At 44.8% G+C, this 13,566-nt stretch overlaps 1 protein-coding gene across 1 annotated transcript; it reads right to left on the reverse strand.

Annotated features, from left to right (window-relative positions):
• Positions 1-345: 345 nt before the first annotated feature.
• On the reverse strand, positions 346-12,702 carry LOC141104782 (uncharacterized). Its single transcript, XM_073594526.1, has 6 exons — positions 12,076-12,702; positions 9,242-9,339; positions 8,985-9,126; positions 7,700-7,797; positions 7,442-7,583; positions 346-3,147 (listed from the first exon to the last, which is right to left on the reverse strand). The coding sequence occupies exons 3-6, from the start codon at positions 9,046-9,048 to the stop codon at positions 1,319-1,321; spliced, it is 2,133 nt and encodes a 710-aa protein (XP_073450627.1). The 5' UTR covers positions 9,049-9,126; positions 9,242-9,339; positions 12,076-12,702; the 3' UTR covers positions 346-1,318.
• Between the last annotated feature and the right edge of the window lie 864 nt (positions 12,703-13,566).

Below are 13,566 nucleotides of genomic sequence, written 5' to 3' on the forward strand. Positions count from 1 at the left end.
TTCTGTATTTTCTAAAAACTTGTAGCAAAAAAATGAAATCCTCAAAAGACTCATCATGCCTCTTAAAAAAATACCTTGGGGAGTTTACTCTCCAAAATGTGGTCATTTTGTGGCATCCTGGCACTGCAGGGCTTCAAGAAATGTGATAGGAAGTCAGCTGCAACATTTATGCACTTTGAAAGCCTGAAGGTGCTCCTTGGATTTTGGACCTCTTTATGCATCTCCACATATAAAAAGTCTCACACATGTGGTAAACCCATGCTTGTAAGGAGTAGTGTGTTTTGAAGTGTAATTGTAAGTATGCCCGAGCTGTGTGTGAGAAATAACTTGTTAAAATGACAAATGTATGAAATAAATCAGATTTTATTGCATTTCTTAATTTTCCAAAAAGATTATGGCAAAAACTTACAGCATCAAAAAACTCTGCATGCCTCTTACTAAGTACCTTGGAGTATCTACTTTCCATAAAGGCATTATTTGGGGGTATTTGTACTGTCCTGGCATTTTACAGACTCAAGAATTTAGATATTCAGTCAGAACATCAGGATTGATTAATTTTCAATATATACACTATACATTGTAGACTTTACAACTTTCACACAGAGTAGATAATATACACTGATTTGCTTTTTATTTTACCCACAGAAATATCGAACCAAAAATTTTGCCCTAAGTTTATGAAGAAAGATTATTTATTTGTAATATTTGTATTAAAAAAAAATATTCCAAATGCTTTTTTCCATTATATATTAAAAGCAGTGAAAAATAACAACTAAAAGGAAAGCTTTACATGTCTCAAAAAAATTATATAAAATTCTTTTGGGTACAGTGATGCATGACCGAGTAATTGTCAGTCAAATTATCACTGTGCTGGAAACTAAAGAATGGCGTATACAGGAAGGGGGAATAACATGGCGGTCTTTAAGTGGTTAACAAACAATAAAAACTAAGCTAGAATATAAATCAAAACCTTTATAATTGAAGATAATAAACCATAAAGTGTATTTATTATTGGTTGGACCAATGAGAAGCCGGCTTCTTCATTAAAACATAAAAAGACCAATAATGTACAGAAACCGATATCAACCAATAAGAAGTGTTGTCCTTGTATTGTCATATCTGGCCATGTATTAGCACAGTCTAGTTGTAAGGTGCGGTCTGTGTGAGTGCGGGACCGAGTCAGCACAGTATGTTTAGAGGATCGTATTACTAGAATTCAATCCCTGCAGATTCAGATCTATCAAACCGAAACCTGAAAAACAATCAATATATTCTGCCCCCCCCCCCCAACACACCACTATTATCATGAGAAAGGTTGTTAGCCCGTGTGAATTCTCTGATGTTGCACAAGGTTTCCCTTCATCGTGAAAGATTTCCCGCACTCTGAACATGAATAAGGACGCTCACCTGTGTGAATTCTCTGGTGATGCACAAGGTTTCCTTTCGACCCAAAAGATTTCCCACACTCTGAACATGAATAAGGACGCTCACCCTTGTGAACTCTCTGGTGATACACAAGGCTTCCTTTCGACGTGAAAGATTTCCCACACTCTGAACATGAATAAGGACGCTCACCTATGTGAATTCTCTGGTGATACACAAGACTTCCTTTCGACCCGAAAGACTTCCCGCACTCTGAACATGAATAGGGACGCTCACCTGTGTGAAGCTTCTGGTGTATATCAAATGAATATTTCCATTTGAAACATTTCCCACACTCCGAGCATGTATAAGGACACTCGCCCGTGTGATCTCTCTGGTGCACAAGAAGGTTTGCTTTATCAATAAAACCTTTCCCGCACTCAGAACATGAATAGGGACGCTCCCCCGTATGAAGCTTCTGGTGTCGAATAAGATTTTTTTTCTCAGCGAAACTTTTCCCGCACTCTGAACATGAATAGGGACGCTCACCCGTATGGCTGTTCTGGTGTGTAAGAAGGTTTTGTTTGCTAGTGAAACATTTCCCACATTCTGAGCATGAAAAAAGATGCTCACCTGTGTGACTTTTTTTATGTCTAAGAAGTGTTCCTTTTACAGTGAAACCTTTCCCGCACTCTGAACATGAGAAGGGACGCTCACCCGTGTGACTGTACTGGTGTGTAAGAAGGTTTTGTTTCTTAGTGAAACATTTCCCGCACTCTGAACATGGGAAGGGACGCTCACCCGTGTGACTGTACCGGTGTGTAAGAAGGTTTTGTTTCTTAGTGAAACATTTCCCACACTCTGAACATGAATAGGGACGCTCACCTGTGTGAATTCTCTGATGTATAACATGGGTTCCCTTCACAGAGAAACCTTTCCCACACTCTGAACATGAATAAGGACGCTCCCCCGTGTGACATCTTTGATGTATATGAAGGTTTTGTTTGCTAGTGAAACATTTCCCACACACCGAACATGTATAAGGACACTCGCCCATGTGATCTCTCTGGTGCACAAGAAGGTTTGCTTTATCAACGAAACCTTTCCCACACTCAGAACAGGAATAGGGACGCTCCCCTGTATGAAGCTTCTGATGTCGAATAAGAGTTTTTTTCTCAGTGAAACCTTTCCCGCACTCTGAACATGAATAAGGACGCTCCCCTGTATGAAGCTTCTGGTGTTTAATAGCATTTGTTTTCTCAGTGAAACCTTTCCCGCACTCTGAACATGAGAAGGGACGCTCACCCGTGTGACTGTACCCGTGTGTAAGAAGGTTTTGTTTGCTAGTGTAACACTTCCCGCACACTGAACATGAAAAGGGACGCACACCCGTATGGCTGTTCTGGTGTATAAAAAGACTTTGTTTGGTAGTGAAACATTTCCCACATTCTGAACATGGAAAAAGACGCTCACCTGTGTGACTTTTTTTATGTATAAGAAGTTTTCCTTTTACAGTGAAACATTTCCCGCACTCTGAACATGAATAGGGACGCTCAGCAGTGTGACATTTCTTGTGTTTAAGAAGGTCTCTCTTATTTGTGAAAAGTTTCCCACACACTGAACATGACAATGAAGTCTCTTCTGTGTGATCTCCTTCCTGCCCTGAAGAAGATTCCTCGGGAATAGACGGATCTATTAAAGTATTTGTACTGTGAGATCTTAGAGTCCTGGAATGTGATTTATCAGAAGATTCCTCAGACGTATTCCGCACATTATGGTCATCTGCTGAGAAATAATTTTACAATAAATAGAAGAATTTTTGAAATCTTGTATTCAATGTCCGTTTTCAGTGCGGTCCCCTTTATATCACTGTGCCCCTTTACATTACAGTGCCCCCCGCAATCACAGCCCCCTCCCCATCTCTATGCCCCTTTACATTACAGTGCCCCCCCCCGCAATCACAGCCCCCTCCCCCATCACTGTGCCCCTTTACATTACAGTGCCCCCGCAATCACAGCCCCCATCACTGTGCCCCTTTACATTAGTGTCCCCCACAATCACAGCCCCCCATCACTGTGCCCTTTTACATTACAGTGTCCCCTGCAATCACAGCCCCCTCCCCCATCACTGTGCCCCTTTACATTACAGTGCCCCCCGCAATCACAGCCCCCTCCCCATCTCTATGCCCCTTTACATTACAGTGCCCCCCCCCGCAATCACAGCCCCCTCCCCCATCACTGTGCCCCTTTACATTACAGTGCCCCCGCAATCACAGCCCCCATCACTGTGCCCCTTTACATTAGTGTCCCCCACAATCACAGCCCCCCATCACTGTGCCCTTTTACATTACAGTGTCCCCTGCAATCACAGCCCCCTCCCCCATCACTGTGCCCCTTTACATTACAGTGCCCCCCGCAATCACAGCCCCCTCCCCATCTCTATGCCCCTTTACATTACAGTGCCCCCCCCCGCAATCACAGCCCCCTCCCCCATCACTGTGCCCCTTTACATTACAGTGCCCCCGCAATCACAGCCCCCATCACTGTGCCCCTTTACATTAGTGTCCCCCACAATCACAGCCCCCCATCACTGTGCCCTTTTACATTACAGTGCCCCCCCGCAATCACAGCCCCCCATCACTGCCTTTTTAAATCTCTTCCTCCCCTGCACAGTCCTACCTTCAGCAGGGCAGAGGCAGTTATCAGCCTGTGTGTCCTCTGCCGGGTCTCCCGCCTGTCAGGTCACCTTGAGGCTAGGTGACAGATGCACACCGTTGGGATCAGGAGTGCACCGCAAGACCCTATGGCTGACTGCTGCGGATGGAAGTCACGGTAGTAAGGAAGGCAGGGCCGCTGGAATGCCAACACGGATCACACTGGGCTTAGAGCGTAAGATTCCCTGGGGCACGGAGTCTAAGAGCCAGCAGGTGTTCACCAGAGCCTCCAGTGGTGAGGATGGACTGGGCTGCAACTGGCTCCAGGTCACGACCCCCAGGGTCCCCCAGCTCACACCCACAGTAGGCAACAGGAGGATAGGGATAGTAAGAGAATAAGCCAAGGTCGGTGCCACAAGCAGACAAGGACAACAGAGTTCACGCCAAGGTTCAGAGTCACAGGCAAACGATAGTCGGGTATACGCCAAAGGTCAGGGTCACGAGCAGACAGGGAAAGTCGAGAACAGGCCAAAGTCGGTAACTGGAATCAGACGTAGGAAACACAGCAAGTACACATGAAAGCTAACACACAATGGTTGATCAGCACTGCTGGCTTGCAGTGCACAGGTTAATATAGGGTTCCCTGATAGGGCCTGGGGTGGGGCCATGCTTAGAGGAGAGGTTATAAAACCAGCCAGGTGTGAGTGGCTGGCCTCTTAGTCTGAACACATGAAGAGAAGGTAAGCTGACAAAGATTACTGCATAACCATGACACCATCCCACTGATGATGTCATCCAATCAGAAGGGCAGGGGGTGGGAGGAGCTGCAGATCTGGATGCTTGGTAATATGAAAAGACTCCCACTCTCTCTCCAGATCTCCTTCCCCCTTCCCTGCCGATTAAATGATATAGTCAGTGAGGTGAGAGGCCCGGGAGAGGGCACACAGGCTAAGTGTTATAAACGCACAGTAGGAGGTGAGTGGTAACCGTGCTCTGTGATAGTCCTGTCCAGACTGCAGTCACCACTCACCTCCTGCTACGTGGACCGGTCATCAACAGGCCACGGACTGGTACTGGTCTGCAGATTGGGGACTCCTAGTCTACAATGTCTACACCTCATTTGTTGGGAACATGATGTTATATTGAGGAATGGAGATGGACCTTTCATATGGTGTACAGTATCTCCTCCTCATTTGTTGAGAACATGACATTATATTGAGGAATGGAGATGGACCTTTCATATGATGTACAGTATCTCATCCTCATTAATTGGGAACATTGGTTAATATGGTAAATATAATTGGTTTCTTCTAGTGAGGGCTGGAGTTGATGCTTTCAAATGGTTTGCAATACCCACAGCACATTGTTGTTTTTACTATCAGCAGTTAAAGGTTTCTCAGTCTTTCCTGTACAGAATGATGTTACCTTCTAACTTTTGTACATGACCATCATAGATTGTTTGTAATTGAATAGAAAACACTAACCTCTGTATACGGAAGGGGAGCTTTGTTTTTAGAGCTCTGTGGATGAGGAATAATCTGGTTCCAGATGACTAATAAAAATGATTGGATGTTCTTCTTATTACAAATACTGTATATCAGTGGTGGCTCGCCCATAGGAGTCGCAGGGGCGCATTCAACAGCCCATTCAAAGCTACTCATCATAAAAAAATTAAAATAAAAAAAATACTGGCCCTTTAAATGTGTGTGGGATTCCGGACACGCAGTTGTATTTGAAGTATGACTTACTGCAATCACCGAAAAAAAAAATGGATCTTTAAGTGTGTGCAGGGCGTTGGACACACAGCTGCTATGGGAAGCATGATGTGTTTGCAATCACATGATTGCAAACAAGAAGCTCTATTGGCTTCCTTTAGAAAGTCCTCGAGTGCTGAACTCTGCACCCTGAACACTCCCTCTATAGCATTGTTCCCTGCTGTGATGTGTGATTGGCGGGTCCTGTGCCTTCACTTCGGTTTCTCTGATTCATCCCGGCGGTCCGAAGGTGGATGACAGGCAACTTTCTGTGAGTACGAGGGAGGAGAGGGGGGACATCTAATGTAAAGGGGGCTCTGATGGGGACATCTAATGTAAAGGGGGGTCTGATCGGGACATCTAATGTAAAGGGGGGCTCTGATGGGGACATCTAATGTAAAGGGGGGCTCTGATGGGGACATCTAATGTAAAGGGGGACTCTGATCTGATGGGGACATCTAATGTAAAGGGGGCTCTGATGGGGACATTGAATGTAAAGGAGGACTCTGATGGTGATATCTGATGTAAGAGGGACTCTAATGGGGACATCTAATGTAAAGAAGGACTCTGATGGGGACATCTAATGTAAAGGGGGAGTCTGATGGGGACATCTAATGTAAAGGCGACTCTGATCTGATGGTGACATCTAATGTAAAGTGGGGGCTCTGATTTGGACATCTAATGTAAAGGAGGACTCTGATGGGGACATCTAATGTAAAGGAGGACTCTGATGGAGACATGTAATGTAAAGGGGGCACTGATGGGGACATCTAATGTAAAGGGGGCTCTGATGGGGACATCTAATGTAAAGGGGGCTCTGATGGGGACATCTAATGTAAAGGAGGACTCGGATGGTAACATTCAATGTAAAATGGGGGGCTCTGCTGGGGGCAGCTAATGTAAAGGAGGGCTCTGATGGGGACACCTGATGTAAAGGGGGCTCTGATGAAGACACCAGATGTATAGGGGGATGCTGATTGGGACCCCTGCTGTAAAGGGGGACTCTGACTGGGACATCTGATGTAAAAGCGGGGCTCTGAGGAGGACTCCTTATGTTAAGTGGTTTTATTTTCTTTTACTTGAAATGTGGATGTGATTGGCCTACTGTGATGGGCACAGTGAGGCTGCATATGATAGGCACAGTGAGGTTGCATATGGTGGGCACAGTGAGGCTGCATATGACGGGCACAGTGAGGCTGCATATGATGGGCACAGTGAGGCTGCATATGACGGGCACAGTGAGGCTGCATATGATGGGCACAGTAAGGCTGCATATGATGGGCACAGTTGTTTGTAGCAGTAATGATACAAAATCACATGATAAATGGCTATTTACAGGCCTGCATTACTAACAGTTTAGTTTTTCAGTTTGTTTGCGCCCCCCAAAAATGTTGAGCACCCGCCGCCACTACTGTTTATGATTACTAATAATTGTAGGAAAAACTTTTTAGAATGTTCATCTGGGAAGTTATCTGATTGCCTTTTCGGATCAGGAAAGAACATTTTTAAACTAACGAAAATGAGCCCGAGCTTTATATGGTTATTCTGTCTTCCTCCTGGGTGAATTCAGTAGACATAGACCTTTTCTCCACTGATGTAACAATGTAAATACAAACTTTATACTCAAAATAATAATGGGAACTGGTTCTATATTTAGTGTTTTTTTACTTACTTGTGTCCATATGTAGAGAAGATTCCTCCTGTTTACTTTCCATAGTCATCTCCCCCTCCTCCATAGACTGCTGATCTCCACTCACCAACCTCTCTTCTTCTTCCTCTTTATTCTCAACTTTGATATCTTTCAGTTCTTCACCCTAAACCCCAAAGATGGTAGAATACATTGGTAAAAAGAAACAAGAGATTACACAGAAGAATGTCCTCTCAAAGATTAGAATACATTTTGAGTTCTAGTTGCTCAGTCCCCACCTACCTGATGATGGTGAGGGATGGTGTGATCTTCCTGTGTGGAATCCCGGGAATACAGGAGACGGGGACATCTCTCTGGTGGGTTCCCATTACTGGATCCATCTGTAGGAAACACACACACTGACTGAATACATTGTTTCTATGTGTTTATCAGATGATGGGGGATCAAGGTGGACCCTCCATACCGCTCTCTCCTTTACAATAAAGTCTCCTCTTACCTAGCAATGTGAGGGGCGGCTGAATCTCCATCATGATGTCCATGTATAGATCCTTGTGTCCTTCTAAATACATCTGTTGTCAAGCAGTGAGGTGGAGGCACTGTGATGTGTGGGAGACCCGGAAGAGGGCACACAGGCGAAGTGATACGGGAGCACAACAGTAGGTGAGTGGTGACCTTGGTCTGTGATAGTCTGGGCCAGACCATGGTCATCGCTCACCTCCTGCTGTGTGGACCAGCCATCAACAGGCCACAGGCTGGCACTGGTCCACAGCTTGGTGGTTGGGGACCCCTAGTCTATAGTGTCTACACCTCATTTGGTGGGAACATGACTTTATATTTAGGAATGGAGATGGACCTTTCATATGGTGTACAATATCTCCTCCTCATTTGTTGGGAACATGATGTTATATTGAGGAATGGAGATGGACCTTTCTTATGGTGTACAGTATCTCCTCCTCATTAATTGTGAACATTGGTTAATGTGGTAAATATAATTGCCTTCTTCTGGTGAGGACTAGAATTGATTTTTTCAAATGGTTTGTAATACACACAGTACATTGGGCGGTGGGGTAGGTACACCGATGATGTTTTTACTATCAGCAGTTAGAGTTTCTCAGTTTTTCCTGTACAGAATGATATGACATTGTCCATTTTGTATGTGAGTAGAATAGATTGTGTGTAACTAAATAGAAAAAAACGAACCTCTGTATACGGAAGGGGTGCTTTGTTTTTAGAGCTCTGTGGATGAGGAATAATCTGGCTCCAGATGACTAATAAAAATGACTGGATGTTCTTATTACAAATACTGTATACTAATAATTGTAGGAAAAACATTTTAGGAATGTTGATCTGGGAAGCTATCTGATTGCCTCTTAGGATCAGGAAAGAAAATTTTAACCTAAAGAAAATGAGGCCGAGCTTTATATGGTTATTCTGTCTTCATCCTGGGTGAATTCAGTAGACATAGACCTTTTCTCCTCTGATGTAACAATGTAAATACATACTTTATACTCATAGAAATAAAATAATATTGGGAACTGGTTCTATATTTAGTGTTTTTTTTACTTACTTGTGTCCATATGTAGAGAAGATTCCTCCTGTTTACTTTCCATAGTCATCTCCCCCTCCTCCATAGACTGCTGATCTCCACTCACCAACCTCTCTTCTTCTTCCTTTTTAGCCTCAACTTTGATGTCTTTCAGTTCTTCACCCTAAACCCCATAGGTGATAGAATACATTGGTAAAAAGAAACAAGAGATTACACAGAAGAATGTCCTCTCATAGATTAGAATACATTTTGAGTTCTAGTTACTCAGTACCACCTACCTGATGATGGTGAGGGATGGTGTGATCTTCCTGTGTTTAATCCCGGGAATACAGAGGACGGGGACATCTCTCTGGTGGGTTCCCATTACTGGATCCATCTGTAGGAAACACACACACTGACTGAATACATTGTTTCTATGTGTAACAGATGATGGGGGATCTAGGTGGACTCTCCGTACTGCTCTCTCCTTTACAATATAGTCTCCTCTTACCCGGTGATGTGAGGGGCGGCTGATTCTCCATCACGATGTCCATGTAGAGATCCTCACCCTTCATACATTCCAGAACTATCCCTACTTCTACCCATGTTAAAAAATAACCCCTAAAAACAGTATTTTAGGTTTGTGTAGTAGTGGATGTTGGAGATAAAGACATCACTGTGACTATGGAGGAAGAGAATGGACATGACGAGAGGGGGGGGATTTATTGGTGTTAATAGAAAAGGAATCTTATTGTCCTCATCCCGAAGCCAGGCAAAGACCCTCTCTACCCCGAATCTTATCACCCTATCTCCCTCCTACAATTAGACGTTAAAATAGTGGCCAAAATTCTTGCCCGTAGACTCAATAAAGTAGTACTCAGCCTCATTCATGCCGACCAAACAGGATTCATGCCAAATAAAAACACCTCATTTAATCTGAGAAGATTGTATATGAACCTCCAAGCTACACACAACAACGTTGGCTCGAGGGTAGTGGTTAGCCTTGATGCCACCCAGGCATTTGATTCAGTGGAGTGGGGCTACTTGTCAAGTGGCTCCAACTCCTTTATCAAGCTCCCAACGCCCGGATCCAAGTAAACAGAAAGACGTCTAGTCCCTTTCCCCTGTTCCGAGGAACCTGCCAGGGTTGCCCCATATCCCCTATGCTGTATGTGCTGGCTATAGAACCGCTGGCCATTGCCATAAGGGCGCATCCTGACATACGGGGCCTCCGCATGGGACAGGTGACCGAGGTGCTCAGTCTCTATGCGGACGATATGCTCCTCTACTTGGAAGATGCAGGCCCTTAACTGACCGTGGCCTTGCACCTAATCCAACACTTTGGCGCTTTCTCGGGACTTCAGATCAACTGGTCCAAGTCCCAAATCCTTCCTATAGATGCTACTGCTCCTATTGCCCTGGTGAGGACCAACCAGTTCAAATATTTGGGTGTACAGTGCTCCCGCTCCCTCGCAGATTACACACATTTAAACTTGGATACGTTGTATGATCTTCTTAAAAATAAAACCCAGGTCTGGTCCAGACTCCTTCTTGGTGTCATGGGTCGCATCAACCTAGTAAAGATGATTCTCCTCCCCAAACTACTCTACCTCTTCTGGCATGCTCCACTATACATCCCAGCCCATATGTTTAGAAACATGGAATCCATACTCAACACATTTGTCTGAGGCTCCTCCAGACATAAACTGTCATGCCAGACTTTAAAGCATCCTGTCCATCTGGTGGGCACTGCCCTTCCTGACCTAGCACTATTTTACATAGCCTCCCAATTATCCCATTTCTACTACCTTAATAGACATGACAAGGTCCACTACTCCACGCTAGTGTGTATGGCAGCTACTGACATAGTGGGCCATCCCTTCCAGATACTCTTCTGCAAACATCGGGGCCTTTCCCGCTTAGGCGATAGGCGGCATATGCTATCACATCACAGCAAAATCTGGCAACTAGTGCAAACCATTACTGCCCCCCCCCCCTGCATGCCCACACTCCACTTTGGGACAACCCCCACCTTCCAGAACTGATGACCATCTCCGACCACAAAATATGGATAGCCAAGAGAGTTATATACCTGTCTCAACTCATCACTGGAGGCGCTGTTAAGTCATTCCAGGCCCTCAAGGAGGAATTTGATCTTCCCAACCATATGCTCTTTTGCTACCTTCAATCTCAATTCAGTGTCTCCATCCCTAGGCTGGAGTCGGTGACCTTGGCGGATATGGTCCTTGGTGAAGACCCTAAGGCCACCGCTCATGCATACCAGCTAAAAACAAAGTGGGAGACTGACCTTGGGGGGATAGAGGACGAGCAGTGGGGGGGAAATACAAGAAGCTTCTAAAAAAGTATCACCTAAATTATCAGACCGACTCACCCATCTTTACATCCTTCATAGGTCTTACATCACTCCTTCCCGTCTGTCCAGGTATAAACCAGACACTGACCCAGCCTGTCCAAAGTGTGGCGATACTAACAGCACCTTTTACCACCTCATATGGTCTTGTCCACCCATCCAGCAATACTGGTCACAGGTCATCAAATTCCTCCACGATCGCATGGGCCCCCCCTTTAACACTATGCCCACGCCAGTGCCTACTTGGTCTCCTCCCCATATCTGAGGAGGAGAAGTACCTGACAATATTCCTACAGGAAACCCTATTCACTGCCAGAAATATCCCAACTGTGGCTCAGATCTGCCTCCCCTACTATTCAGCAGTGGAACAGGCCCGTGAATCTCACCCTCCCCTACAAAAAAATTCTCTACTCTCACCGAGGATGCCCTGGCAAATTTAATAAAATCTGGGACAGATGGGTGGACGAATCCTCTACTTGCACTGATTAATGCCAATTGTTTCTCAAAACCTATTACCAAGGCTAATTAGCAACCATCCCCATTACTTAAGCTAGAAAGGATTATATGAATCCATGATCCTAGTGCAAGTAACTTTGTTTAGAAATATCCCAGCTGCTAGTACGATTTGTCAGACAATCTTATGTATCCTGTTATCTTACGTTGGTGCCTATTGCACCCTGCATATTGTATGAAATATCCTGTATTGACTTTTATGCTCAATAAACTTATATTTTGATTAAAAAAGATAAGGAATCTTATTACCCTCTTTGTGTGTTCCAGTGATGTGTGCTCTCTTTTTCATCCTCCCTTCACCTTGTATATTGTACGTTATACAACGTTCTGTGCTTATCTTTCATCAGTTTCCCATCAGAGTGATCCGCGCACAATATGTGATGTTGTTGTCTTGTTAGAACTGCATCATGTGAGGCTTCTCAGGGTACGGAGTGAATGTATCCTATATCTAGCCCATCCTCCGCCCATACTTCCTTTGCTTCTTCGAGTGGGGTCTGGCTGCAGAGTGGAGCTCCACTGATGACAGGAAGCATTAGACCTCCACTCCACTTTTTTTTTTTTTTACTGAACTTTATTGTGAATCTGTGCAGCTGGAGCTCCACTGCAGGAAGTGGAGGTCACATGATTTCCGTGTAGAGTGGAGCTCTACTACAGGAAGTGGAGGTCACATGGTTTCTGTGTAGAGTGGAGCTCCACTACAGGAAGTGGAGGTCACGTGATTTCTGTGTAGAGTGGAGCTCCACTACAGGAAGTGTAGGTCACGTGATTTCTGTGTAGAGTGGAGCTCCACTACAGGAAGTGGAGGTCACATGATTTCTGTGTAGAGTGGAGCTCCAGTGACTGCAATTTGCAGCACATACTGAGCCATCCTGGTGTTACTATTAATTAAGCCTGGGATTTGCAGAAATACAAGATACTTTTGGTAGGTTTTGTACGTACATTGGTAAATAATAGGGATGGGCTGTCTGTTTGGGTCGAACAAGAGTTTTACTCGAACATTGGCTGTTTGCCCGTTCGCCGAATAGCGAACAATTTGGTGTGTTCGCGGCAAATTCGAAAGCCGCGGAACACCCTTTAAAAGTCTATGGGAGAAAATAAAAGTGCTAATTTTAAAGGTTAATATGCAAGCTATTGTCATAAAAAGTGTACCTGCCCCAGGGAACATGTATCAATGCAAAAAAAAGTTTTAAAAACTGCCATTTTTTCGGGAGCAGTGATTTTAATAATGCTTAAAGTGAAACAATAAAAGTGTAATATTCCTTTAAATTTCGTACCTGGGGGGTGTCTATACTATGCCTGTAAAGTGGCGCATGTTTCCCATGTTTACAACAGTCCGAGAGCAAAATTACATTCAAAAGTACTAGCGGTAGCGCGGGCAGCTATAATGAATTGTCGGGTCTCTGCAATACTCATAAAAGTCATTGAAAAATACGGCCTGGGATTCCCCCACAGTCCATTACCAGGACCTTTGGGTCTGGTATTAATATTAAGGGGAAGCCCGAACCAATTTTTTTTTTTTTTAAATGCGTGGGGGTCCCCCTTAAAATCCATACCAGACCCTTATCTGAGCACGCAACCTGGCAGGCCGCAGGAAAAGAGGGGGGGCTAGAGAGCACCCCCGCCCCCTCCTGAACCGTACCAGGCCACATGCCCTCAACATGGAGAGGATGTCCCAATGTTCATGGGGACGAGGGCAACATCCCCACAACCCTTGCCCTGTGGTTGTGTGGGTCTGCAGCC

This window comes from Aquarana catesbeiana, linkage group LG08 (genome assembly GCF_042186555.1).
Source record: "Aquarana catesbeiana isolate 2022-GZ linkage group LG08, ASM4218655v1, whole genome shotgun sequence".
Taxonomy (NCBI): Eukaryota; Metazoa; Chordata; class Amphibia; order Anura; family Ranidae; genus Aquarana; species Aquarana catesbeiana.